This window comes from Anopheles gambiae, chromosome 3 (genome assembly GCF_943734735.2).
Source record: "Anopheles gambiae chromosome 3, idAnoGambNW_F1_1, whole genome shotgun sequence".
NCBI classification, from domain to species: domain Eukaryota; kingdom Metazoa; phylum Arthropoda; class Insecta; order Diptera; family Culicidae; genus Anopheles; species Anopheles gambiae.
In genome coordinates, this window is record NC_064602.1 from 47,010,411 (window position 1) to 47,038,201 (window position 27,791).

Consider the following 27,791-nt stretch of genomic DNA (forward strand, 5'->3'; position numbering starts at 1 on the left):
ATTCTTTCTGTCAGAAAGCTGGACACTGTGTGATATGTTCGACGAGCAGTTTGTTATGTTCGATTACATGGTTTTCTAAAAGATAATCAAACTAGATGGGCCAATTCCAGGTTTTTGGTGGATGTTACTATTTTGCACAATAAATTACAAATTTTCTATATTTTTAGGCGATGATATTAGGACTAAACGCATCAACGTTTGTTTACCATTGTTGATGTTTGGTTTGCTGAATGGTTCATACTGAAGCCATTTAATAGAATAAATTTTGAAAAATAGTTTTATGGATAGTCAATCAATTTGTATCGACACAATATTGCTGATAATGAGACGCAAAAGCTGTGTGAAGCTATAACTGTTTGTTGTTGGTGTTTAGTCATACAGATAGCACCGCCTGCGCTGTGTCAAACGCCCTGCCCGAAAGCGTTTACATTCAGTGATCGAGTCGCATTTGCGCTGCTCGCAAGTGTACGCCCACGGTGTCTGTATATCTTTTCTGCTGCATGTATACGTTCCTCATTTTCTCATCTCGCGTCGAAGCGACCGAGCTCGTGTTGTCGGTCGCAGGTTTGTGCAACTACACCATTCATTCTTGCTAAGCATGGCCACAAAGAACAAGTGCAATTAATCGATGACAATCGGCATCGACTGTGGGAAAAGTTGGTTCACCGCCGGCAGCAAAAATACGCATGAGCGCTTCCCAACTTCTTAGCTTCTTCCAACGGCAACTTCGCTACGCGTATACGCTACCGTTCTACCCGTATTCTTTTTTGTGATCGTTTTTCCGGAGTGCGTGAAAAGGCCCAGAAAATTTGATTCTGGTTGGGTGGGTTTAGAGCAGTGTGCGTCCGCGCAGGCATGTGTGTGTGTGAGTGTGTGTTTGTGTAGGGAAAAAGGACTGTGGAGAGCGTGTCGGGTTTGGCTGACGAGTTTTCCTAGATGCTGGTGCCGAAAGGTGTCGAAATGTCGGTGTCTGCGTTGCCGTAGTAACGGCGAATTGATCGGTTCACGGTTCTCGCTTTTCTCATTTTCATCGTAGCGCGGCAGTGTACCAGGTGCACGGCAAAACGGTTGGTTGTGTAGACGCATCGTGAAGAAGAAGAAGGTGAAAAATACGCAGGGGAAGATTTCTCAATGGTTGTCGTTTGCTGTCAGCAAGATGATTTGGTATGCACAGAGGGTGCAAAGTGTATAAAAGTGTTATTTCCGTGAGCACCTAGTTGGCGTATCCGGACGGCGCACGGGCGGGGAGGACGAGGCGTTCGGTTTCTGCGACGCGATTCCGGTGAGAGAGAGGAAACGTCAATCGCTGATGGACACAGACGCATCTTGAGTGTTTCCTGTTGTTAACCGGAGTGCCACAAAAATATGGCCGTTGCCGCCTGCCTGAAAGCAACCCAGTCAACCGTCGTCTATTCTGGTCAGCACCAACCATTGCATCTGGTAGGAATGAACGGCGTCGGCAACGTCGGCATCGCCGGTGGTCACTTGCAAAGTCAGCTGACGCGCTCGCTGGAGCGCATCCTGGAGGATGCGCATCTCAGCGGGGAGCTGAAGCTGAGCGGACGCAAGCTGAAGGACTTTCCGAAGGCAGCGGGGAAGTACAACCTCAGCGACACGGTTATTGCAGGTAAGCACATACACTTTGCAAGAAATAGCATTTTTAAGGGCAATTTATTGGCCAACACTATATAGTTCGTAGCACCACAAGCTAAGTGAAATGAAATATCCGAACCATTGCCAGATATGCTTTGGTTGTATACATTGGCCAATAATCTAGGAATAAAACGAGCGAAAACATTCGATAGACCGGGAGCAAAACAAACAGCAGTATATTTGCAATTAGAAGCGACGACAATATCGTTAAAAATAAATTATTCCCGCAAACCGGCCAGCCGCAATGCACAACTGGCGTCGCCGATCTGGCGGACGAGAGGTCTTGAACCGCATAAGAAGTCGGACGGAGTAGACAGACGGATAGAAAAAGATAGCCTGCGGGATACGATCAAAATGCTTAGTACTTGTTCCACTCTATTTATACAGCATCTTTAATCGAATAATGCTGCGCACTTGAAAAGCGTAACCATCGGCGAACGGGTCTGTTTGAAGAGGCGTGTGAATCGAGTTTGAGTCGATTTACATGCTGTTCGATTTATTTCAACAGATCTTCACAAACAATTTGTCAAGTAAAGCTATGGAGTATTTTTCCTATAATTGTTTCGAAAAAAATGTAACCCTAAGCATGCAAAACCCAAGCAATAAATGCGTTCGTTTTTTCGGTAAAATCACGACGGGTAAAACCTACATACCCCCATCAAACCCAAAAGGAACGGAGTTCGAAAGAGGTAAAATCAATACGTGAAAAATTGACTTTTCCTCGGCTTCCTTCGATGGACACATCGTAGCAGGTTTTTCGCAAAAAATGAGGACATACGAAATGAGGTAGTCTAGGCTTACGTAAACAGCTCGCAGGCCAAGACCAAGGAGCTCGCAGAGTGGTTCCCCTTCTGCTCATTGGTACGCTTGTCTGTTTCTTCTCGTCTGCACTGGGGTGGGGGCATGAGATTGGGTGGATGAAACAAGAAAAGGAAAAAAAATATGGATTTGCTTTTTGTTTTGCCCATGTCGCTTGCACTGAAACCTTGCGGTGAGTGCCACCGGCAAAAATTGCTCGAGGATAATAATTTTGCCGCTCGCACATCGGCCGCTCGAAAATTATGCTACACATCTCGCGGAGTGGCAAAGGGTCGCCACCATCTGGCCCATGTGGGGCTGCTAACGGGTGGGGGGGGTTTGGGTGGTGATTTTTTCGGACACTGAACGAGCTGACCTAGAAGCTCAATCTACCAGCCGAATAATGTGCCTTGAACCGTGGGCATAGGTGTGGGGACAGTGCTGGTGGCCCCAAAGTAATGTAGTTTAGGCTTTTGTAGAGAGGCTCATTAAAAAATGAAACCGTACACAAATTATTGAAAATCCATGAATGTAGTCCATGCCATTCCGCCAGATGTAAATGCTTTCGAACATGATTCCTACGGCAATGAAGACCTGCCTCAAATAACTGTAACGAGAAAAATAAAACACAAACAGCTGAATAGTGGCTATTTGATTTTGAAATTACTCTAATGCAATTGATCGAGCTACAGTTCTAAATTGAACGCATTTTGCACAACGGCTTCAATAAGGTCACTCGTACGACCCTTTCAACTTTCATGCCACACATACATTTGCCACACAGTACCAGCACTTTGGCCATATGTAAATTCTTACCACTATCAGTGTTCGTGCTTATCGCACAACGGGTGCTAGTTGCAATGTCGGTTGTACCATTTCTTTTTATAATAGAATTAAACAAGTCGCTCATAGGGAAACAACTTTATAAGGGTTACTTTTTTGCAACACAATAAAAAAACAATTGTGTTATTACATAAAATAATCGTTTTTATAGCAACATTTAGACAAAGCGCTGGTAAAAACTGTTTCATTCCGATTGCTGGTTATGAGTTCGGTACGATGCCGGTACGGTTCCAGATGTCGAAACCGTCAGATGGACATAATACAGACATCTGTAGCGGCACTATCTATACAGAAGAGAGGTTTAAGAAAGCGAGGCATAACTGTTTCCTTTTAACCTCAATGCTGTTTGATGGCTGGCACACAGAAGTACTGTTAAATTTACAAATGACATCAATCCGATGGAGGAAGGCTCTCGGGTAAGGCGAGAAGCATGTTGCGCTTGATAATAGTGCCACTCATTAAAAGTTCACTAGCTAATGATTAATCGCAAAGAAGCATCAGTGTTCCTTGGCTGATCTGAATAATATTAGGATTATGCCTACTGAATTGTATTTTTGGTTTATTTTACGACAACGTTTAACACAGTGCTGCAAAAAGTGTGTTGTTCAATGATTGAATGTAATATGATTTTTATTTTGCATTTGTTAAATCATTAAACTGTACAGTGTACGTACACTTCAGCAATTAGAATGGCAAGCAGTAAAAATAAAACTCTGTTAAAGTAGTTCCAGTTATGTTGTCTCCAGAACATACGAAAGAAAACCCCCTAAAAAGTAATAGAAAGTGGACAAAAACAGACAAACGAGCAAATCGGATTGGTGAAACTCCGTAACCGTTCAAAGAAAGCTGGTAAATGATCAATCTATCTGAGACAGATTTCCATTTTAGTGCGAAGAAAGCATATAGGGTAGTAAAACTCTGACACACTGGTGCCGTGTTACACGTGCAGCTTTATAACCTCTCTCTCTCGGCGTTACATTGAGCAAATCAACATTTCTGTTCTGATAAGCCGCCAGCCACACGCACACTCACTTCATGTGTACACTCGTGTTGTGCTGCAACAGCCAAATGCGTGCATGTGTCGACGCGTTACAGTTTGTAAATAAAATGTTTGCTGGCGATAATTCTATGAAATGAGCTTTGCTGTTGCTACTTTAACTGCGTGTGTTGAGTGTAAGCCATGATCTTGAAAGGCGTTTGAGGGTTTTTTTGTGGTGTTGTAATATTCACTTCCTCTTTGCCAAAACTGATCACTTGAAACTGATTAATAGAAAAGATGTTCGCTTTCCGGGTGCGTCTGGTTTGAAATATATTGCAAAAAAGAGATGAAGATTGGTGTACGTTTCCCTGCCTACGATGGGAAGGGAAAACGGCAATATGATATGGAAAGATAGGAAGGAAGCTAAAAATTGCTCAATTAAGTTGTGGCGCTTCGCCAAGGTTGAATATCTTGAGATTGTGGCAATTCAATCGGGTCAATTATGAAAAGTATTATAACCCGCTAATATCCCATAATGGCAGATTAATAGCTCTCAGCGTTTCCAGGCGTAATTCGGGCGTGCAAACGAACTCACGCAAGTGGCGCGTACTTATGTTTTATATCTCGGAAATGTATATCGGCAATGATTCACGAAACACTTGTCTATATACGAGCACGCAGCAGACGTCGTTCAATCGTTCCCTATCCGTTGTGTAACATTGATTGCAAAGGCAAGCCGAATTCTGTTGAAATGTTTAACATTACAAACGATCTCCGATCGTGCGTTTTTGCAGCACATACTTTCCAAAAAAAAAAAGACGACCTTACCCAAACGTTTGTCAGGCCTCGTATCCTCCGACTAAACGTCCGGCTCAACGGTATCGAACATTTTCACTCTCTTTCGCTAACCACAAAATTTGTTACGATTAATTGAGCAATAAAAACCTATTCAGTTGCATCGAACCGTGCCCCCGGTAGTGCGATGAGCCAGTAGTGTGTAACCCGTAGTGAGTAGTTTGTAGCGGCTAAAATCAGAAATAGATCTCCTCTTTCCCGTTGGAAAAAGGGGTTGCGTGTGGGGTAAGCTACAGTTCAGTTGATCGTACTGCGCGGCCCTAGTTAAAAGTGGTTGGAGAAGGCAAAGGCCTTTGGGTTGATGGTTGTTATGCGCATGATTGCGCATGCTGGCGAGGTGGTGGACTGTAGTTATGTTTTTTTCTTTCTCTAGTTTACTTTCAGTTTTGTTCAATTGATGAAGAAATCCATAGTAAGGGGGGAAACTATCATTGAACCGTTTTTATGCTCTTTCATGAGAGGCAACGTGAATGATTATAAAGCGTAAACACTGAACGCTCGAACAAGTTTTCTGAAAATATGCTGGAACCATGCTCTTCGATACTCAATAACCATGCGACAGGCAATTTTCCTTGGCTGCAGACTTATTGACTCGAGTGTTTCCTATGTGGAAGTGATTAGCAAGATCAATATTTATATTTCTATCTAAACTAAATCATGCGCTGAGGCAATAATGCCACTGTGTGCGAAGCACTGCCGTTTGCCACATATGTTTCGTCTTCCAGCCGTGTGTTCATCGGACGATGACTCATCGTTTCGTATCGGCCGTGTTTACTGATCGCTTGCATGGTTTTTTTTCATGGCCACAAATCACGCGTTCGCCGTTGGCAGCATTTCGCATATGCTTTATTTACAGACGACGACAAGCGTGTTTCTGTCCATTTGGATGTGTTAGAAAAGCCTCAAAGTGTCGTATTGTGAATGCCCCTCCTACCGCCACCACCATCAGTCTGTTGTGTGTGGCGGGTTTAGCACGAGGGATGAATGTTGTTTGAGTTTCGTGTTCCATTCACAAACGGTCGAATGATCGTAAGGGCTGCGAAGTAGGTGGTGGGGCTGGTAAGTGTATGCTTACGCTTGTACTGAGTAACGAGAAACCGATCGAACTGCTGTTCTACGGGGTGGTAAAAAGGAAGGAAAACAGGCGCCAGTCGTTGTTCAAATATTTACATCGTGCGAGTTTTCGTAAAAGCGATCGTTTAAGAACATGTTACCTATTTTTATATTGTTTTTATTGAACATATTTTTCAACAAAATGTATTTTTACCCATAATAGTTTACCTGTTACATATTTTCATATTCTACCGTAGACCCTTAAAAGGGTTTACGAAACATAAAATTGAAATATTTTCCAATGCTATACTAATCCTATCCATAATCGCTTCATCATTAGTCAAAGTTGTTGTGAGCATTTAATTTTCGGTACGGCGCTGGGACACGGTCGTACTAATAACTGCCGTTTTCTCACCAACAAACACTCTCGTACTTGACATTGATTGTGATCGTGCAACGAATAAATGGAGAGTGAAGCAGGGACCCTTTACTGTCGTCATCATACTGAAGGGAGCGGTTCCACCGCATGACAGACAGACTTGGAATGGCATCGTATGCGAGGAAGGTTACATTTTCATATGATCTCATCGTATGTCTAAATATGGTTAGTAGCGCACGCGAAAGGGATCGTGGCAATAGTAGCCGGTTTTGGTTAAAGGAAATTTGTGTATAGCTTGAATTGCTTCTTTTCTTTTTCACGAAAACAAGAACCTACGATCCTGAAATATTGTTTATACTTTTCTTCTTTTTATTAAATGTGTGATTGATTTTGCCAACGGGCGGACGATCAACACGTGTGGTGCGATAAATAATATTCGATATATACGATACATACTTTTTTCTATTACGCTTCTGGTTGGGAAAACTGGCAGTTTACCATGTTATCGATCGTTCTTATCGCTATTTTTCACATTGAATACCGTTATCTAACATGATAACAAAAACTAGATGGAAATAGGGCATTTTTGTAAAACCATGCACAGAAGTTTCTAGTTTGGAATTTTGGAATCTAGTTTGAATATTTGTGTTGCATTGATTCATTCATACCCATCGTTGACTAATATTTCTTTTGCGTAAATTTGCTAATGCTCAGAGTAAAAGCTTAACATACTATCTTTTTGTTGCATTACGTTAAAAAAGTATACCATTAGGTAAAAAATTATACCTTCTATTTCTGTTTTGTATACAGCGTTGCGATATAAATATTCAAGTAAAAAATAAATCGGCAAAGGTTAAAGCGATATTTCTGCAAACTAAGCGTGTAGATGAAATCTCGCTTACTGCTGTGGAATGCACAATAAACCTTTATTCCGTTGGAATGGCACGTTTCAAAACATTGGAATACAAAATATTTGTCTGCTCCTCGTCTTTTCACACACGCTGCTACACTATTGTCCGTATAATATTTCGTTTCCTGACTTCAGAATGGGCGCGTAGAGGACATCCATTAGCTTTTGCTGTATGTTGAAGTGTGTTTCCGTTTCGTACAAAAAGAAACAGTGGCGAATGAGTGTTTGCATACGGGTTTCGCCGAACGAGCATTAGAACTAACAACAACAAAAAGTGTACAATATTCGTCACGTACTGCAGTATAGCGAAAAAATGTAGAATGGCAATTCAGGTTTAAAATGAAATGCTTTCAATAATCCATCTAAAAGTGTGAATTAATGAATCTGTAACATTTCCGTACAATTTTGTTATGTTTTGTAGCTGAAAACAGCAATTCCTTTTAACCACGGTGAACATTTTCTATAGTATTGTTACCTATCGTGTTATTGCTCTTTTTTAATTTCTATGGTAAGAAAATCCATAACGGAAATTAGTCTTGATTGGGTTTGGTTGAATTAATCGATATTTGGCTGGCATGGAGGGGAAAAAGTATGCTGCCTATGCCTAGTCGGAAGTAAACGGGATTACCCACCGAAAGCGTGCCGAAAGCAGATGAACGGAACGGAACAACGCGTAAGACTAAAGGAGAAAAGTACGTATGGAGATAACAATATGCAAAGATAACGCACACCGTCGTGCCTATGTCGGATGATGGGGTAATTACTTTCTATTGTACGGCTTAATAGCATAGCAGGCGAATCAGACGAAAACAATATGGTTTGCTGAACTGGATTAGACATAGCAAAGGAAAAGGAAAATAATTAAAAGTCAATAATCCACAGAGCGTGCACGAATGGAGCCAGTGCGAATGGGTTTGGGCTTACTATTTCCTGTGTAGAGTTTAATCGCCTTTCGTTTGATGTGCATTGGTTGGGTGGTATATGGAATGCACAGACATTGATAAAGTTTTGCTCAGATAGATCAGAGCAAAATATGTTTTTTACGGTGCATGATATCAATTTGCAGCATGCATAAAATAGTAAAATGATTTGATGCATGGAGCATTTGTTGTTGGTTACAGAAACATAAATAACAAGTAAAAAATAAAGATAGATAAAGGCTCCATCGAGAGAGGATCTCTGTTCTGCCTTCCTTGCGGTGTGCTATTGTCACAACCGTACAACAAAATACAAAAAAGTACGTAAAAGGATGTAACGTTATGCTGCAGGCTTGGGTGGAAATGGAGAAGTGTAGGTTGGCGTGTAAAGCAGTCTCGCCAACAACTAGAACGTAGCTGCCATTGGCATACGGTTCATTGGCATGGCGAGAACCGGCAGCAGGGATGATATGAATATTTCCGGTAAAATCTTTAACACTAGGTACTGCAGTCAAAAAAGGGTGCGGCTCCACGTGGAGCTGCACCGGCGCGACATCGTCTGGCTATGGCTGTCAATGCACTGCAGCAGCAGCACTGTGAAACCGTCTCCGTACAGCTCTATTGTGTGACGTCTCGCATTCCCTTATTGTGCCGGCAAAGTATGGGCGCCGGTAAACGGTAATGTTGGTGGCATGTAATGAATCATATTCCGTTTTATTCACGAGTTTCATTATGATAAAACAACTCAATAACAGGATAAACTGTAAACCGCCAGCAATTAATTGTTCGTAGAGGAGAATCGGTACAATTTTATAGTTGTATTAGGTGCGTCCTTGTCGGGCTCTATCACGTGTTTTATGTATAGTAAGGCAATTAAATAGGTAGTTGGTGTAAAATATCAAAAATTTCCACCAAAAAACCGTAATATATGATTTCTACGTACCATTTTGATGTTGCGCATGCACCAAATTAGTTCCATTCGTCGTACAAAGTAACTGAACATACAAAACGTGGTGGGATATATGCAAACGAAAGCACGTGTGTTAGATTGTCCATAAAGACACGCAATCGCTGTTGAGGTATAACGTGAATCGATTATAAAAAATGTTCCTTCCTGTTTTTATGTTTCATTTCCATAGACGACGGACACATCCACAGTGGAGTTTGTAAAAATTAGCTTAAGACATATTGCTGTAACAAACTTAGTATAGTTGTTTGTTTGTTGTTTTAATATTTAAAGAGGTTTTGGACCTCTTGGGTCTCTTTTGTATCTGTTAAGTTGTTTAGGGTTATCTAAACCTTTCTACCACAGGTGCGTCAGACTATACTGGTTAGTCAAATCTGCCTGTGGTGAGTTGTGCGGTGAGTTTTATCATGTTGTGTCCGACTATTATAAAATAGTCGAATCTACAACATGATTATCTTATACTTTAGTTTCTTATAATTGTTAAATAAGGTTGTATAAATGGGATTTTTCTAAAATTAGTTTTTTTTGAAATTCTTTGGATTTCATCAATATTAATGTTCAGATTACAGCATTCCCTTAACTTTTTGTATCCGTTGCACTCTGTTAGTTAAATGTCGGACTGAGATGTGCAGTATTTGCAGAGTGCAGGGGATTATTTTGTAATTATGTGACTGTGAGTTAGTTTAGTATGACCAATTCGCAGTCTTGATATTACTTGTTGATATTTATTGTTATGAAGATCTGGACATGGCTTGATGGTTAATTTGATAAAACGTAATTTGTTAGATAATTCTTTTTTGCCAAGTTTTTTTGTGCCAAGAGTGTTCAATATCGTTTTTGCACTTTTTATTGTATCTTGTCTGGATATTATGTGTGCATTTTTTATCATTAGAGGTTCTACCATCTTGCAAAATGAGGTTTGCAAGTTTATCATCTCGTTCGTTTCCTGAATTTCCTATATGGCTTGGAATCCTATGAGCTTGGAATATATGATCTATTGCAATAATGTGTGGGTCTTTTGTTTGTCCATGTTCCAACGCTGCCAGAACGCTTGCACTATCAGTAAAGATGTTTGATTTATATTCAATACAACTTAGTATAGTTAGATATTTCTCTATTACTAAAAACCCTTCCAAAAACGCATAAATAGAATCACTTTTTTGTGAATTATATATGCCTTTGTTGCTTTTTTTTTGTGAAACCTAACCCAGTAAAGAAAAATGTATTTGAGGACATAAAAAAACAGAAATACACGCTTCATAGGTGTGTAATGCAATAGCTGCATTGACCTTCAGCTGCCAGCGAATGATTGGTTTGAACGCTGAAAATCCTCCATTTCTACTGAAGGAATGAGGGAGAGAATTTGACAATGTGACACTGGTGAAATAAATCGGATTGCTAGAGCCAATCCTTGACACTTGTCTCGGCTGGGGCAGGTTGTCCCGAAACTGTTCCGCGGCGCTCCGCATGATGGTCGCGGTTTCACTGTACGCGCTATGCATCGGCACATGGTCGCGTTCACTCGAAAGTGGCGTAGTGAAGTGAGGAAAAAAGGTTTATTTATAGCATTGTATCGCTTGGTAAAGCTCTTGTTTCGTTTCGTGCAGGAAAATGCTTTCCGGTCCCATATATCGGTTAGCATCATTGCGTTGCACTCAGCGTTAGTTTCTTACCACATTGGGTGAATGCATCTTTGTGTAGCCGTAGTCTCTCAGTATCTTGGCGAGTGTTGTTTTGGGCAGCAGCATGGCCGAACGCATGTTTTAATGCGCAGCTGTAGGCGTAAGTGCATTGGCCTGGAACTGCCAAGTCAAATACCGTACGAATGGTCTGATACACACAAACACACACGTTCCAGTTTTTCGTTTGCTAAGTGTGGGGGAACCTGGTCGGTCGAACGGTGTAGTAGGGCTGTTGTCGTAATCAAAACACAATTTGTAGCCTTACCCAGTGTGTAGCGTCTGGAGCATGCTTTCTAGGCGTTGGCTAGTCGCGTTGGCGGAAGATTAGATTGTATTTACTTTCGTATCGCGCCCGAGGTGCAAAAGGAAATAGCGATGAAAGCATTAGTTTCGAGGGAATAGTTTTCAGGTGTGGTACCGAAATTGGTTACAAGCGCTTTGTAGGTGTTGCTTCACATCGTAAAAAAGGTTCTTGACATTGATGTAGTTATTCTTTAAGGAAGATAGTTGGTAACTGATTGTTCATAATATGCTGTTCGCGTGGCCGAATATTCGATAAAATAGAAACAATAATAAGTCGATTGTTTTACAGAACATTTCACATGTCTTACGCATGTTTCTCAATATCACACATGTGCTTGAATAAACACAACTAAATAATAAAACAAACTTGATTGTTCAGTCAAATATTGAGCGGTTGGTCATATCTACTACAACTTGAAGTGATGGCGTAAACAAACAATCAACATATACTATAAATACTAGCACCCCACACTGCAAAACGTTCAAAATCTCAATATTTCATGATCATCACATTTGGATTGATGCTGGAATTACTTGCGCGGTAAGAAGAGCAATGTGGTGCGTTCTTTTCCCACGATGAAATGCTAACTAAGCATGAGCTGCGAAGAGACCGTAAACAATCGTGCTTAATTGGATTGCGAGATGTACTAGTTTTGAGATTTTATACAGATGCTTCATGCATGCATGGAAACGGGACAATCGATTCATACACTACAACTACAAATGGCTAGCAACATTGCGTTTAATTCATTATCACGTTAGTATAAACTGTGTATAAATCGTAGCATTGAAATATTGATCAACGTAATGCTTTAATATGACTAAAATCAATTAACGCGGAAGAATGTTTTGTTACTGTCGTTACCGCTCAATGTGGCGCATAAGGCATCATTTTTATGACAGACATTAATTGAAGAATTTTAGGATACACATACGTTTAGAAATTAAGTGACCAACAAAGCGATTGACATACAGTCTGACCCGTGGCAACTGTTAAATGTAGTATGGCTTAACTACGCGCCCTCTATAGTTTCAATTTAAATTTTAACGTTCCTACATACGCAAAAGTGACTATACTGCAATGAATAAATCTATAATTGCTGTTTGGCAAAACATAAATGTTTTAAATTAAAATTGAAACGAATACAACATGTTATAGCATTATTTTAGCACTTCACTACAATATCGATGTAAGTAAATCGCCTTGTAGTTGTATTATGTATGTATGTTGTATTGCCAAATTGAGATGTTGATCAAATTGAAAACCCAACTCATTGAAAAATTTGAATGTTGTGAGCACATTTTATTATTTATTATTATTTATTATTTATTATTATTTATTTTCTGGGCTTCTTAACAAGTGGTGCCACAATGTGTAAAAACAACAACGAGGCATGATGATATCACTTTCTGTGATCACTTCATACAGCTTTTGGAAATTCTCAGTAATCTGGAAGACGTCAGGAATTCTCAATTTTTGACTGTAGATTATATTGAACCCTTGTTGTCCATTTCTAGAAGTTTAAACTTGTCGTATGTGTATTTTGTTTTTAATCGTTTCATTGACACTTTTTAAAATCACCTAATAGATCTTTGTAATCATCATAAGCTCTTGATTGGCCAACTATTAACTATAAAAAGTGATGGATGGTTCATATGCTGTGCAGGGCATATAAGAGGGCAGGCAGTTTGCTGCAAATAAACAAGAAAATAATAAGAAAACTACTCCAAATGTGTCAGATACGTGCAGGAATCTGGCTGGGTTCTATTATAGAAACACTGCAAAATGAACTCGCTTGATATAGAAAAAGGTATACTAGAAAGCAGATGGAAAGGCATGAACTTCAGACCTTTGTGATAGTACTGTGGCAATTATGAAATAATTAAATAATGAAGTAAAAATAAGAAATGAAATAAATGCAATATAGTTAAAAGCATAAAACGAAGAATTGGAAATTCAGAGTTTTACAGTATTTTGACATAAGTGTCTTGAAAGTACAAAACATAAATATTAAAAGGAATGCGTGTGAAAGACGTCCTCTTCGTTGTTGCATATCATATCATCGTCACCTATCATACCTTGTGATATGGGATGATAGCAGAGCTTCAGTAATGCAATCAAGTATAATTAACAATTCAAAAGGCTAATTTGTAAATTTGATGAGGAATGTGAGAGGTAATAACCAGATTTCATAATGATGCAAGATGGCTTCGCACATGAAGCGTACGGTGCATGCGCTTTATTTATAATAATACAATGGTTGGGCAAAAATAATGTTAACATAATGACTTATACTAATATCAATGCTGCAGATGTAAAAATATTTTATCGAAGAGATGAAATACTAAATCAATTTTGGAAAAAAATAATCTTTGAGTAATTATTGAATGGGAATAAGTAAAGAAGTAACTATACTTAAGTGTAGTAATATATCTTCTAATTCTTCTTGGCGTAACAATCTATCTATAAATGGTCATGTGGACTTTATACAGACGCTCAGAGTTAATTGTAGTACGAATCCGATTTGTTAGCTATTTGTGGACGGTGATCTGGATAAGAATTGAACTATATCTGCCAACAGGAACCGAAGCGTTTACCTTTAGACCACCCGTTCGCCACTGAATTATTCTGTTATTTAATATAACGTTTTATATTACCATTTCTAGCTATTTGACTCGTTTCTGCGACTTTGCTTCTAAAAAAAAATACATTTTGCTATAAATTCACTTACAAATGCACTGCCAGTTGCAGACAACTTTACTTTGCCTTTTCGAGCATACAACCGTCACCACATTGCACTTGATTATTTCAGAATGAATAACGGTAGCGATATACAGTATTCCCCCTAACGTCGTTAACAACAGTGGTGCTATACGTGGTACGCTGTTGTCCAAATGATCGTTTGCGACCGTCGAATTATGCTAGGGTGAGATGAAGCGAACAGAAACACCATCGTTGCTAAACTAAATATCGTGTGTATTTTGCCATGTGGCCCATTACGCTGCGAACCTGTGCCACTACTCTGTTCCTTTAGATTTGGATGGGAATCGCACAAATTGTCCTCGTGCCTTTTGAGCGAAGGGTTCGTTCTTCCGTCTGACTTGATGGTGGGGGCACTCGCTTCAAAAAGCAAACACGAGGGAAAGGATATTCCGTTCACGTTCTGCCATCGCTATAGAAATTATTTTCTTGAACTTGACCCACCCCACGGCAGTACAGTCTCGTATTTGTTGTACCCTAATCCCCGTGCCCGAGGGATAAGCGCGAAAGAAAATGATGTAGCTGAACAGGGAGAAATGATTGGTGCTTGTTAGTGTGGTTGTGATGGCGATGAATAGAAATACTCTGCTTTGTTATCTGTGGTGGTGTTAGATCGAGAATGAAATCATAATTATAATATACCAAGGAACAAAATCATCGTATTTTTTTGTTCTGCCCAGAGCTGATAAAGCAAGATAATTTGCTGGGATAAATCAAAATATGAAAAAAGTGTACTAAAAAGATATATTATTCGCGCTTAAATGAGTGATCTTCAATTGGAATATTCTTTAAAAAAACAACATGTGCATATGGTCTAATTGACTTCAGAGTTAAAAAATAAATAAATGGGTTTGCAGTAGTTTAAATAAAGGTATTATTCTCTAGATTTATGGTACACAACAATTAGGTTTAAAAGGATCACAGAATAAAAAAAGAAAAAAGAAAGTTAGCTTATTATCATAACATCGGTTGATATGATTCAGTAATTTCGGATCGTTACAGTTTTTTTATCGTTTGGCGTGTTGGTGTATAACACTCTCTTTCTGCAGTCAGTGATGAATTGCTCCCCATTGTTGTACAATTTCATGTGGGACAGAGTTTGCATATCACATCTCTTGTGACCTATTCAATTTACATTCAATGACAAACGATGTGGGTTTTGCCAACTTCCTGTGTCTACGCATTCTCCAGGCCTGTCTCTCAGCTATGGCAATCATTGCGAGGGGAAAGAAATGGTGTCAGAAATGAAGTAATCTGCTGGGATGAACAAACCTAAAGTATGGAAGATGTTTTAAAAAATAATGAAAAGCTTCTAATGAATATGAAGTACAATGTTAATTGGTGCCACTAACACGCATGAAAATGTAGACACTTTGATATTCTTAAATTGTATTCGATATTTTCTTTCTTTCACAAGTAGTCCCATTTTAAAAAGAAACAAATTCTAGTTTGTTTAAACATTTATTGCATATTCTTATTACAATGTTGTCACATTCAATACTTGTCTATCTATTCGGCTAATATTTTCAATGTACTACTTTACCGTCACGCAAGCTGCTATCACTAGTAGTAAAAAGTGTATGTTTCGATATCGTTATAGCTAAGTAGATAAATGCATCACTAATCTGTCAAAAAGAGGAAGTAAAAATTCTAGAGACGTATAAATCAGTCACTCAAAAGAATTGCTTTTGAAGTTTGGAAATATTTGTTTGGGAAGTTGTAAGAAATGTTCCGTTTTTTAATACACTCGTATGTTGTTTCATGCCCTAATTGATAAGAAGTGGCAGTTAGAAGAAGTATACAAAGATTTTCCCATTCGATCAAATGTAGCTATCCCGTCTTTGCGTTGTGTAATGGCCTAAACATAAGAGTATACTGAGTTTTCTTTAATTTAGCTTCCGCAATAGCAGTTGTTGTGTGCGGGAATGATGGCGATCGTGTTGGATGAAGCATTAGATGTTGCTAATGCCCGTGTCGTTGCTCCGGGTAGAGGTAGTTGATTTGGAGCAGCAGTGATCGAGCTTTTCAAACTCTGTCGATCGCGTCGACGGTGTGGCGGTGGTGGCCGACGACATGTTCATCATCATGTTGTAGTTGCGCTCCTTCTTGCAGAAGAATGGGTAGCAGATAAAGCCCCAGTACGCGCCGGCTCCGATCAGAATGACAAACGTAACGATCGTAATGATTCCCCAGGCCGATAGACGATGGTTGCTAGATTTAGCTGAAATGGGACTCTTCGTAGCAGACGTTCCGCCCTGGCCAGGATGAAGATATCGCGGCGTCTCGTGTGGGTTTCCAAGGCCAGCCGGGCCGTACACGCCGGCTCCTCGACGCATCCCGAGACCGCTGACGCTACCCGTTCCTCCCATAGCGCCGTAGGTGCCATAGTTGTACATACCCGATCCTCGAGCCCCACCACTTCCACCACTGCCGCCTCCGACACCGCCTCCTCCAACAAGCCCTCCACTGGCGGCGCTAATACCACCAAGCGTGCAGAGAAGCAGGGTCACTGAAGACAACAGAAAAAAACAGGTTTTGTTGTGTTAAAGCTACAGAAAAAAGGTTGTATGCTCCAGCGCGCTCTGGTAACCTTCTCGCGTTCTTCTCTGAATATATTTTTCCCTAAACAAAGGATCATAATCGTCAGTTTCTCTCCTACAGAGGTGGTTGAGAAGGTGTGCTGTAACGTACAGTGTATTTATGATCGCTATCCAGAAGACGATCACCAATACATGTGCACTGCGTTTGAGGATCCTAACACAAGGGTGAGACTGTATTCTTTGCCTGAGGTGGACAAACAATCCCTTATGGGCAGGTAGCATGGCAGGAAAGAGAACAATCTAACAAACGCCGATAAACGCCGTACCATGCTTGATGTTCATGCGCACCACAATCGTTATGAAATAGGCATACTTACTTGCACAGAGTAGAACAGTGGATTGCTGAGCTTGGTGCAGATTCATTTTTATCGATTCTGGTTGTTTTATATTCGTTAGTTGCAGTACTTCCTTAAAACACTTTCAATCGATTAGTTAGTCTTGAAGAAAAAAATGTTTCTATCAGTATGATGGATTAACACATTTCTCCTTGAGAGTGCCTCACTGATCAAAATGTACGTTGATCTTTCAGGCTTTTGAGCAAGCCCAACACACAAATGCACACACGTCCCGGGTAGGTTTGCTAAGTAAGGAAACGAAGGGCCAGTTTGTAGCACTATAATGCGAACCTTATTAGGACGAACGTTGACGAACAGAGTGTATTGTACGGGAAGCAGCCCCTTCACAGTTTATCTAGCTTGCGTTTTTATCGGAAGCATTTGCATGCAAAGAACGTTCGTAAATAAAATAATTGATGTACACACACTCGAGAATGATCACCACATCGACGCAGCTTAGTTCGCAACGACGTTCGCAAGCAATATCAACACGCTTGATGAGTTTGGCTCGTGGTCGTATGTCTCGCAAAGGCAACCTCTAGCAGCAGCAACAGCAGCAGGGTCACCTCCTGGTGTTCACTTGGATCCGGCGTTTCGTTAACGCTCAATTATAAATGTGTTTCACTACACAAATTTGATGCTGGCTAATGTTCACTCGTAGCAAATATTGTTCCTCACAGTATTCACATTCTTTAGCACACGATGCAATGCGTCGAATAGATGTTTTTTTAGATAGAATTTAAGACAAAACTCGGCACACGACGGAAAAACACGCATGCTAGCCGCTCGAGATGGATGATGATGTCGCGAACGCACTCATACCATGCTCCGGTTGGCTTGCGGGTCGGCACGCACAAGGCACACATTCATTGCTCACACACACTACCACGAGATGCTATAAAGTGCTATAAATGTGGCAGAAGAGAAGAACTTATGCTCGGTGTGGTGTGCTGCAGCAGCAGCATAAGGGTGCACCGAATGCGAGAGTGAGAGGCAGCAAGTTCTGAAATTGAAGGGAATGCATTTCTTGAGAGAAAGAAGAAAATGGAGCTAGATTGCAGGTGTGTGAGTATCAATGTTTGGTCTTGTTGTCTTTATCTTCTGAAAAGGTGAATGATTTCAGACACACAGACTCGTGTGAAAGAGAAGAAAAAGGCTCGTGTATTCTCTTTCTATGAATCAGCAGCATGATCGTTTGATCTGTTTCAGTGACGTGATGTCAGATGAAAGTGATAATGAAAAAATATGAAAACCACTCCGATTCAATAGATTTGGGGAATGTAATGTACGACATGTCCAATTCTTGCTGAATCTATGATGTCATATCAATATTCTTATGCTATGATTTGGTGTTTGTCCTTGTAGCTTTATGAAGCTTGTAATTGGTCAATGTGTTAGTAGTATTGAAGATTGTATCTTTATGAAATTTGATTGGCATGAATTCGGTTAAATGAAGATTTCTTTGTTAACCGATTTCTATTGATTCGTTCCAGAAGTTTATAATATGGTTAAGTGACCAATGGCAGTTAAGGCAATTGAAGCTGCTATTGTACAATCTTGCTAAACGTATTTGGCATAATTGTAGAAAAGGAAGTAATATTTGTTGAAGTAAAATAGTAAAGTATGAAAAATATTGAATGTTATAAATCAAATGATTTTATTGAAATAACATGTAAATTAATGTTAGTCAGATGAAGGCAATTTTAAATTGTTGATGTTTATCTTATAAAATTCTTGCACTTCAACGTTTCATTTTATTCCATCTCTTTCAGATCTGTCGAGAAATCGATTCTGTGAACTACCAGAAGACATCACATGTCTCGCGTTTTTAGAGCGCCTGTTGGTCTACCACAACACGATCCGGTCTGTGCCGGAAACGATACGTGGACTGCATTCTCTAACTTATTTAGATTTAAGGTAAGAAACAGATCATCCGTAGTATGGGAATGAAAAGATCGATTGTGTTTCCCAGCGACTAATTGATCGTGAGAAACATTGCATCGAAGCACATAATCAACTGGTCTGTTGCCGTGAGCAACATTAAACGAAACAACATGTTTGACACGGTTTGTTTTTCTATGCTTTCAGAAACAATCAACTATCGGTTTTGCCGCGCGAAATCTGTGCTCTACCTCTTCAGGTTTTACTCGTCTCGAACAATCGCCTTGCTACATTGCCCGACGAGCTCGGTCGAATGGAGAAGTTGACGGAGCTCGATGCGGCTTGCAATCAGATAACACATCTTCCAGCGCGAATGGGTGATCTTCGCAACATGCGTTCGCTAAATTTGCGCAGCAATCAGTTAGTCTACCTGCCTCGTGATCTCACCTGCTTGGAGTTGGCATTTTTGGATATCAGCAGCAACAAGATCGCTACCTTGCCGGTAGAACTCCGTCACATGACCTCGCTTGTGGATTTGGAACTTTCGAACAATCCACTCACCTCTCCACCTGCTAGCGTGAGTAGTCGATGGCTTGTTTTCTATGTAGATGACAACATTGCCTAATGCTAATGTAAAACCAATAAGCTAATGTTTTTTTTGCTTTTGTTTCAATACGCTCACTCAAACAGCTATGTGTACGCGGATTGGTGCATGTCTTCAAGTATTTGGAAACGGTAGCGTCGCGGGAGGAAAAATCTAAAACGGGTATCGATGGCCATGCAACATTACGACGTACGGCTCTTTCGGCAAAGAATTCCAGCAGTTGTTTGCTGGACAGCCAACAGCGGAATCGGAGAGCAAACGTCGACTCTGGATACTGTACTAGTGATGGTGGGTTCGATGGTAAGCGTTGGAAGTATGAGGAAGATGCGCATAATTTCACCATTTCATCGTCAAAATGGTCCCCCACTCCACTGCACCCGGGTTGCACGGTTATGCCAGCCAATGGTAGTAACCATAAGATTGCTTCTAATCCTTCCTCAGGTGGACAACATGTCGCTCTGGCAACTCATCCGAACCACGGTGGACCACATGAATCTACAGTAGATACTGCCGTTGCTGGAACAACGGGGGGTAGCAATGATGTGTGTTGGGAAGAAGAATTTCGGAAGAATGCGACGTTTCAGGAACATCATCCGGATCGCAAGCAGTTATCGAACAACAATAGGTAAATTTTTGGTGCACTTAATATACGAGGCTCAGTTGAATTATTTAATAATGTAAACCCGTATTCGTTTAGCAATGATATATCGCCTGAAGGAGACATAACACCCGATGGCACTAAGACGGATGACAAAGGCCGTACACTATCCAATTATCAGACGTATCGCGAGTACAAGGAAGCATTGCGTCAGCAGCGTAATCTTGACTCAGTCTACCGATCCAAAGATCATCCGCTGACACCAGATAGTGCTGGATCGGCGACGGACTCACCGGTTAGCAATGTTTCGCCGTACACAAAATCTATCTCGTCATCCTCGGTTTATAGCAGCAGCAGCCAAAGCTCTCCAGTATCGCCACATCATACAATAGGCGTGCAAAAAATGAACCAAATTAATGCAAACCCGAATAGCAGCTACCACATGTCTGGGGCAACTGGCACCCATTCAAGTCCTCTGCTTTCGCCAAATCGAAACGGTAGTCAAGGCACAACAGTTGATGATAGTACTGGAGGTACTCCTAATAAGCGACCGGTGCAGAAAGTCATACCATCTCGCAACATTGGCTCATTACATCATAATCAATCACCTACGCATTTAAATGGCAATCATCATGCGTCAGGAGCAGCTTCCACTAGTGTTTCTAATGGATCCCATGGTAAAAATGCTCTTTCAAACGGTGCTGGAAAAGGATCATTGTCTTCAGCAAATGGAAGTGTCAACAACGAATACGCTTATGTGAAACCAAATAGCCCATGCAAGTCGACAAGTGGGGTATTGGCGCACAATAATATTCCTCCTTCGTCGATACCAAAGCCAACGGCTCCAAATAGTGGAGGACTAGGCTCACCGGGAGCTACTCAAAAACCGTTAACAGCGACAGTAGGTTACGTAAATAATGCTAAACCGGGACAGAAAGCAAATAAGTGAGTATATTAAAGTGAAAAATGTTATTTTTAAACGTGGTTAATATGAAAGAGTGGCCTATCTTCAGCCACTCATAATTATCTTCCGCCACGAATAATTGTAAAAATAATTCTTGTTTGCAGGACTGTCTCGTGGAATCGTGACGTGCCTACCGAAAAGTTGAGCTTTACCATGCGTCGGGAGTTCGATAAGCAGAAGGAAGAAACTGAACTCATTGAGCAACTGCGGCAAATTATTGAAACCCGCTTGAAAATGTCGCTTCCGCAAGACATTGCACCTGCGTTAATGGATGGTGTCGTACTATGCCATCTTGCGAATCTTGTTCGACCAAGATCTGTTGGCAGCATTCACGTCCCTTCTTCAGCTGTGGTAAGCAATGTTTGAAATTTAAGCTAAAGTTAGAATAAAAATAACTGGTATCATTGTCATTTTTAGCCAAAATTAACCATGGCTCGATGTCGAAGAAACGTGGATTATTTTCTGGATGCTTGTCGAAAAATAGGCGTAGATGAGGTGAGTTTTGAGATTCTTTAAATGTTTCTTTAATCTTTGGTGGAATCTTTTGCTAAGCGAAAGTAGTGGGTCTTTGTCTTTTGGTGGTTTTAATCTATGGGAATGGTTTTCAAGCTCTGATTTCTCCTTCTCTTCTTCCAAAAGACTATTTATATGTGTGTTCAGATTTGTTTCTTCTACTCTTGCTTTGTTTGCCACCTTTATGTTGCATTTATTATTTAAAACAAAATAGACGTCTACATTGCACAAATTCACATCGACAGTCCGAATCGCTTTGGTAGAAAAATACTAAGGTTTAGTTGATAACTATAATTGCGTTTCGAAATACGAATGAAATAAGAGATAGATGAACAGTAAATTGAATTGTTCAGCCAGTCGAATTGAGTTATGAAGTATATTAGACACTTGTGTTGTTTGTGTTTAAGTCAATCATAAGCTACCTTTCGATAGTTGTCGGATAGTTGTCGGATGCCCATTGATATCATTAACTAATGCTAAGAAAAGCACATTAATTATCCTTTCAAAACTTTGTACTAAGTTATTGCGATACAGGTCACAACAATGACAATTTCATTTTTATGTATTCACTGTAGTTATGAATTTAAAAAGAAAAACTTTAAAAATAAAAGCAGTGTAGTAAAATTTATTAAAAAATTGAATTGATCTTAGGTTTTGTATTGCACAAGTAGTAACATTAGAGCGCCTAAGTAAAATTCAGTTGCGCCAGCAAAGCAAGTGAAAACAAAATCTGAGTCCCTAATCTATTTATATTTCCAACAAGTGCTAATTGTATGAGTTACATTTGTAAATATGTTGTGTGTACATAGCGGTAACAAATGAAGAAAATGAATGATTGAAAAGGTGCTAAAGGACAAGAAGATGAACGTAATAGAAACGCTGCTTATGGCACATGGCACAATTAGCCGATGAACAAAACATTTAGTGTTAGATTTTTGTTCTATTCGCTAAAATGCGGAACAGGCGTCAACGCGCACTAACTTTCTTCTCTCTCTATCCTGTTGCTATTGGTGTTGGTTGCAGGAGTTGATTTGCTCCTGCCAGGACATCGTTCCACCAACCGTGGCCGAATCCTCGTCAACACCGTTGGAGGATAATGATCGGAAGGCGGGATATGATGATGGACATGGATCACAGGAAACAAGTCCTACGCCAAGACCTCCTAATCCGTTAGCGATGTATCGTACGATCGCAGCATTGCTGAGTTTGCCGGTGGCTCAGAGCGTATCACCACCTTCACCATCACCACTTGGGTTTCTTCGTCGTCCTCGATCACCACCACCACCGCCACCGCCAACAACGCAATCCGTATCAGCCATAACAGCTGCTGCAACCAACACCAACAGCTCAACAGAGCCAGAGACAAATTTAAATTGTGAAATAATGGAATCGTATGGTTTTTCGACTGTAGGCATATTAGATCAGCAGGGTTCGCAAATAGTCGGTGACCTAGCAACCACCGGTGAGAAGATGTTCGAGTATTCGGACCAACCTACTCAAAGGTCGTACCGTGGCAGTGAGGATCATCGGAATGTTCCAGTGACATTGGATCTTCCCAAGAGTAGTGTTAAACCTGCTAGAAAACGAAAGTTTCCTTCTACGCGAACCAACCGTCGAAATCATGGTTCAACCGACATACAATCAAATTTGAATGAAATAATCGAAGAATGTGAATATGACAGTGATATTGGAAAGTTTCGTTGTCGCACCGACGATGCTGATGAAATGGGTTACGGTCTTCGCGATTACGAAGATTCGGAAACAAGCGTTACTTCTTGCGACGATGATCTGAATGACGTTGATGTAGGATGTGATGATGATGTGGGTGGTGAAGCTTTCACTCCGACTAATGCTCAACCCACCATGGCCGATTCAATTGTTCGTCGGAATATACCGTCAAACGATCTGGACACCCCAATACTGAGTTCAAAGACCGAAACCAGTGGAACCGAAAATTTTAACATCGTTCAATATGACGTCGACTCGATAAAAACTGATGAGCATAAAGTGGTTACGAAGAGAATCGAATTTTTTGAAAATGCTGCAAATAGTAGTATGAAGATACTGAACTGCGAAACGTCTGCCATCTTAAATACTGCGGTAATCAAATATGAGGGGGAAATTGTCGAAACCCCGCAAATGTCCATAGCAAACGAGCCCTACAGTGCTAAAAACGATTCTCATCGACGTGAATCCGATCACCCAGTGATTTCAACAATTCTATGTTTAGGAACATTTTTGTTTACGGTCATTTATTTATATTTGTATCCTTTGTCGTAGTTTGTTAATTTTTAATATTATGTTTTTTTTGTGTTTTCAAAATGGAATGGGCAAAGTGTTCTTATAACAAAACAAAATCTCTTTTGGTTAATTTTTTTCTGAAACCGTCTTTGTTTTTATCGAAAATTAGTATGAAATGCATTATCTATATTTACAAAGATAATTATCTTTGGTCATTAAGATCTGGATGGAAAAAAATCCTAAAATATCTTCAATAACAATTATTTATATTTACATATATTGCAAGATAGCTTCTTTGTCCACCAACAACAAATAGTTTGTTGGGAGCTAATGTTTAGTATTATTCAAGGGGGTAAGTGCTTAAATAAGTGATATCGTGAAGTACATCATTTGACCAGTTACGAAATTCCATTGAAAATATTTACTTTTTTTTGCTTAAAACATTATGTTTAGTGTCATGATAAAACAATGCTTCGAAATCATCACTTCATTTTCTTTGAGGTAACAAAACATCACTTCAAGAATCATTCAAAGTGGCTAGTGACACAATTCATTTTGCTTTGAATTAATTTAAAAGAGGCTTATTTATTTATTTTCTGTATTTTTCTATATTTATTTTGAATAACTTTTATAGTTTTGTATTTGAAATGCTTTTGAAATCCAAGTGGAGGCATAGTACTTATTCAAGTATTTACCAATTTTAGTTCCAAAATCAGTTCCATGAACGTATAACTTCTATATCTATTAGATTAGATAATTTTCTCCTAGTTGGCTAATTTGATCTTAGCTTTTTAGTGCCAGGATAATACAATCAATAATCAAAAGTTGGAGAGTTACTATTACTTAAGCAAATGTGTGGCTACAACGCATGTTTAACGTGCATGGTTAGAGATGAGACATAGAACAGGAAATAAGAAACAATTTGAGCAGGAAATTATACACATAAAAAAGAGGAGTAATGAAATCATGAGAGATGCCTTATAACAAATAAAATGTTAAGCACGCTAGCCTTTAGCTAAGAGTGTATCAGTGTCACAGTGAAAGGCAAATATTATTTTCCAATGAAGCCAACCAATCTTATAAACATTAAAACAACATTGAATTAGGTTTATTTCGTTAAATCATGCAATGTAAGTACATGTATTTGGTTAATACATGTAAACATTATTACGGTACCGGTAACCTGCATGAAAGTTAATGGCTACTAGCGTTATTCGAAAATAAAGCAAAATAGAACTCGTACTTTATTTAACTAAGTTTAATAACGAAGTATTAAATTCCAGTAAAAGTTGCACTCATTCCATGTAATGTAATGTTTTATATTACCAAGATTTCCAAACGCAAAAATCTCTTTACCAAATATTAAACAAAAGTTCAAACAAAAGTAATATTTTTTTAGGTTATTTTGAATGCTATTTAGTTTAAAATCGTTTTGATGTTCTCGTATCCGTGCGATTTTTTTTTTGGAATATTTTTTATCTTTTAAGGCAGAACATCTCACGACTGTATCTTCTTAAGTTAAGTTTAAGTGCATTAGTTTAAAATTATGTCTGGACTGAGGCAACATCTACTTATTTACAAACAGCAAACCAAAGGGTTTCCGAATTACGCTGAAAGGGTTCAAACTTCAATCCTGACCGAGTAACATAATTTATGATAGTGACAATATCCAAACATTAACAGAGCAGAATTTTATTGGTTACTTATAACAAAAAACAATAGCAGATAAATGTTCTCTTCACAGTTGTTGAATGACAACCGATGTAGATGAAGCATTGAAACCCCTAGTGAAGTAATATTTCACCCTAGTTTTGATATAACATAAAACCTATTGCTATACAACATTGCAAAAGTAGTGCTCAGGTGATTATAGAACACAAAGATTCAGGAATAGAGTTTATAGAAGTGTATAACATTCTGCATTGCAAAAAATGCCTTTATTTTTGTAATAGTTATATCAATTGCATCATTCCAAGGAATTTGAACAATTTCCTGAAATATCTGTCTCGTTTAATTCACCGTATACGCTGTTTAGATTCAAAATAAGAAAATAATATTATTCGGCAAAGAGTTGCATCCATAAACAACACAAGATCCAAAATAGTAAATGTGCACTTAACAAGGGTCTTTATTAATTTGCATTACACAGGAACGATCTGCATTAAAATTAAAAACACAGATACAATAGCTTTCTTGGTCGGACACTTTTCCTTATGCTACAAACACACGCCGTTTAAGACTGCTAGGAAAGAATAATTTTATTGAAGAAATGTTGTAGCTTTCCCTAATACCATGTCCCGCTCATGCTAATAGCATGACTATTAATTTATCAACAAAAGAAAAGCATCATCACGCTTATACATGCATTGCTGTTTCCATAAAACGACATTCTTTTGACTGTCGTTTGTGCTTGAGTTTATACAAAATCAATAAAAATACATCTTACGTGTATGCGTTTCTCGACAACGATTTTGTTGATTTTCGTTTGTTGTTTTGTTCATCATGAAAAAATAATATAAAAAACAATGTGCTTAAAAGAGGGAAAGAGATGTATTATTCCTTTTCGTATTATTATCATTGTAGAATCTTCTGTGCTGCGCAGCCGATGTCCTTGAAGGTCGAGGCATTGTACAGGTTGCAATAACAGTGGTGGAGCTGCTGAAGTTTCATAACCCGGCATCAAACGTTCGTTCACCAACTCGCAGTATGTATGCTTTAGCGAATAATCTCAACAGCAGTGGCAACAGCGGCAGTAGCGGCAGTAGCAGTAGCAGTAGTTCCAGCGTACAGAAGTCAAGCCCTTCTACATCGTCCCTGTCGTCACCAGTAGGTGGAAATGGTATATGAGATTCGGACAATAATAATCCACCATCACCCGTCGATTCACCTTCTAGGCGAAATCCTTTGATGTCCATCGCAAGTGGAAGGTTATCTACGGTTGATGATGAGATTTGGAGAATCTAGACTGCACGAGTGCATAGAGAGAAGATACGGCAATAGGGAAGTCTTTTTTTATCTGCTGCAACACATTGTGCACAATATTGGAGTTTGTTCAGTTTAGCAAAGAAAAACACGAAATATAGGTTGTACTATGTTGGTAATTTGCATTGTATATAGGTTTTGACATTTTAAACGGGTTCTCTATTTCATGGATCCGTAATTCGATTTCCGTTGAATAGTGTTGAATTGAGTTAAATGACAATATTTATCAAAACTAAACTAATTTATTCATTCGATCCTTGAAAAGGGGTTTAAAGAGCTGGATACAATATCACCTTAGATTATCTGAAACCTCATTATCCAAACATTGCAACAGATGAATTAGTAGCAGGTTGGGAAGGATAAGCAAATCTGCAAAATGTGTGTGTGTTTACCTTAATGCACAACTTTATCTCACATTTGCTGAAGTTAGTGATTTGATAATGAAAGAAGCCATGATAGTAAGTAACGAAAGTAAACATAAGTTGCACTCTTGCAACCAAGAAACACACGTAATTAAGGTAAAGGTCTCAGATTTGTAACGGATTTGATCAGGAATACGGGAATACAACTATTCTGTGAATGGTTAATGTAGTATCATCTCTTTTTTTATCGTTGATTGTGGTTGTAGCGCATAATTGCAGCGTTGCAAGGTCTGAATTGGAATATGACGGATTTGTATTTCGGAGTGTCAGGTTTCCTAAGCAGTATATCAATAATCGTAGTTTTTTTTCTAAATAGAAAGAATGGATAGACATTTTTGTGCATGGAAGGAATCGCGTCTTCGAAAAGGTGGTGATGAAACTGAACCGTCTGCAGGGTTAACTGATATGCGAGATTTGAGTGTGTATTTTATAGAAGGCATTCGTAGTATTAACAATTTTATCTCGTCAAATTTTGAACGCAATACACAAAAATAATTGTAATCTTCACGGAATCAAGCAATAATGCAATAAAATTCATACTATGAATCGAA

The 27,791-nt window shown here is 39.3% G+C and overlaps 2 protein-coding genes across 10 annotated transcripts; one reads left to right on the top strand and one right to left on the bottom strand.

Moving 5' to 3' along the window:
* The first annotated feature begins 420 nt into the window (after positions 1-420).
* On the top strand, positions 421-27,791 carry LOC1279439 (leucine-rich repeat and calponin homology domain-containing protein). Of its 9 annotated transcripts, none has more exons than XM_061660205.1 (10): positions 422-564; positions 1,037-1,627; positions 18,808-18,952; positions 19,124-19,493; positions 19,607-19,820; positions 19,962-20,145; positions 20,218-21,063; positions 21,187-21,433; positions 21,500-21,577; positions 22,619-26,302. In XM_061660205.1, the coding sequence occupies exons 2-10, from the start codon at positions 1,366-1,368 to the stop codon at positions 23,873-23,875; spliced, it is 3,603 nt and encodes a 1,200-aa protein (XP_061516189.1). In that variant the 5' UTR covers positions 422-564; positions 1,037-1,365; the 3' UTR covers positions 23,876-26,302. The 9 variants fall into 9 exon arrangements, with proteins under 9 accessions (XP_061516185.1, XP_061516189.1, XP_061516192.1 ...); XM_061660208.1 differs by lacking the exon at positions 22,619-26,302 and adding an exon at positions 26,420-27,791 and having other exon boundaries at positions 425-564; XM_061660204.1 differs by having other exon boundaries at positions 437-823.
* Positions 15,549-17,890, bottom strand: LOC4578093 (WAG22 antigen). Its single transcript, XM_061660210.1, has 2 exons — positions 17,018-17,890; positions 15,549-16,609 (listed from the first exon to the last, which is right to left on the bottom strand). Exons 1-2 carry the CDS (start codon positions 17,061-17,063, stop codon positions 16,053-16,055), a joined length of 603 nt encoding a protein of 200 aa, XP_061516194.1. The 5' UTR covers positions 17,064-17,890; the 3' UTR covers positions 15,549-16,052.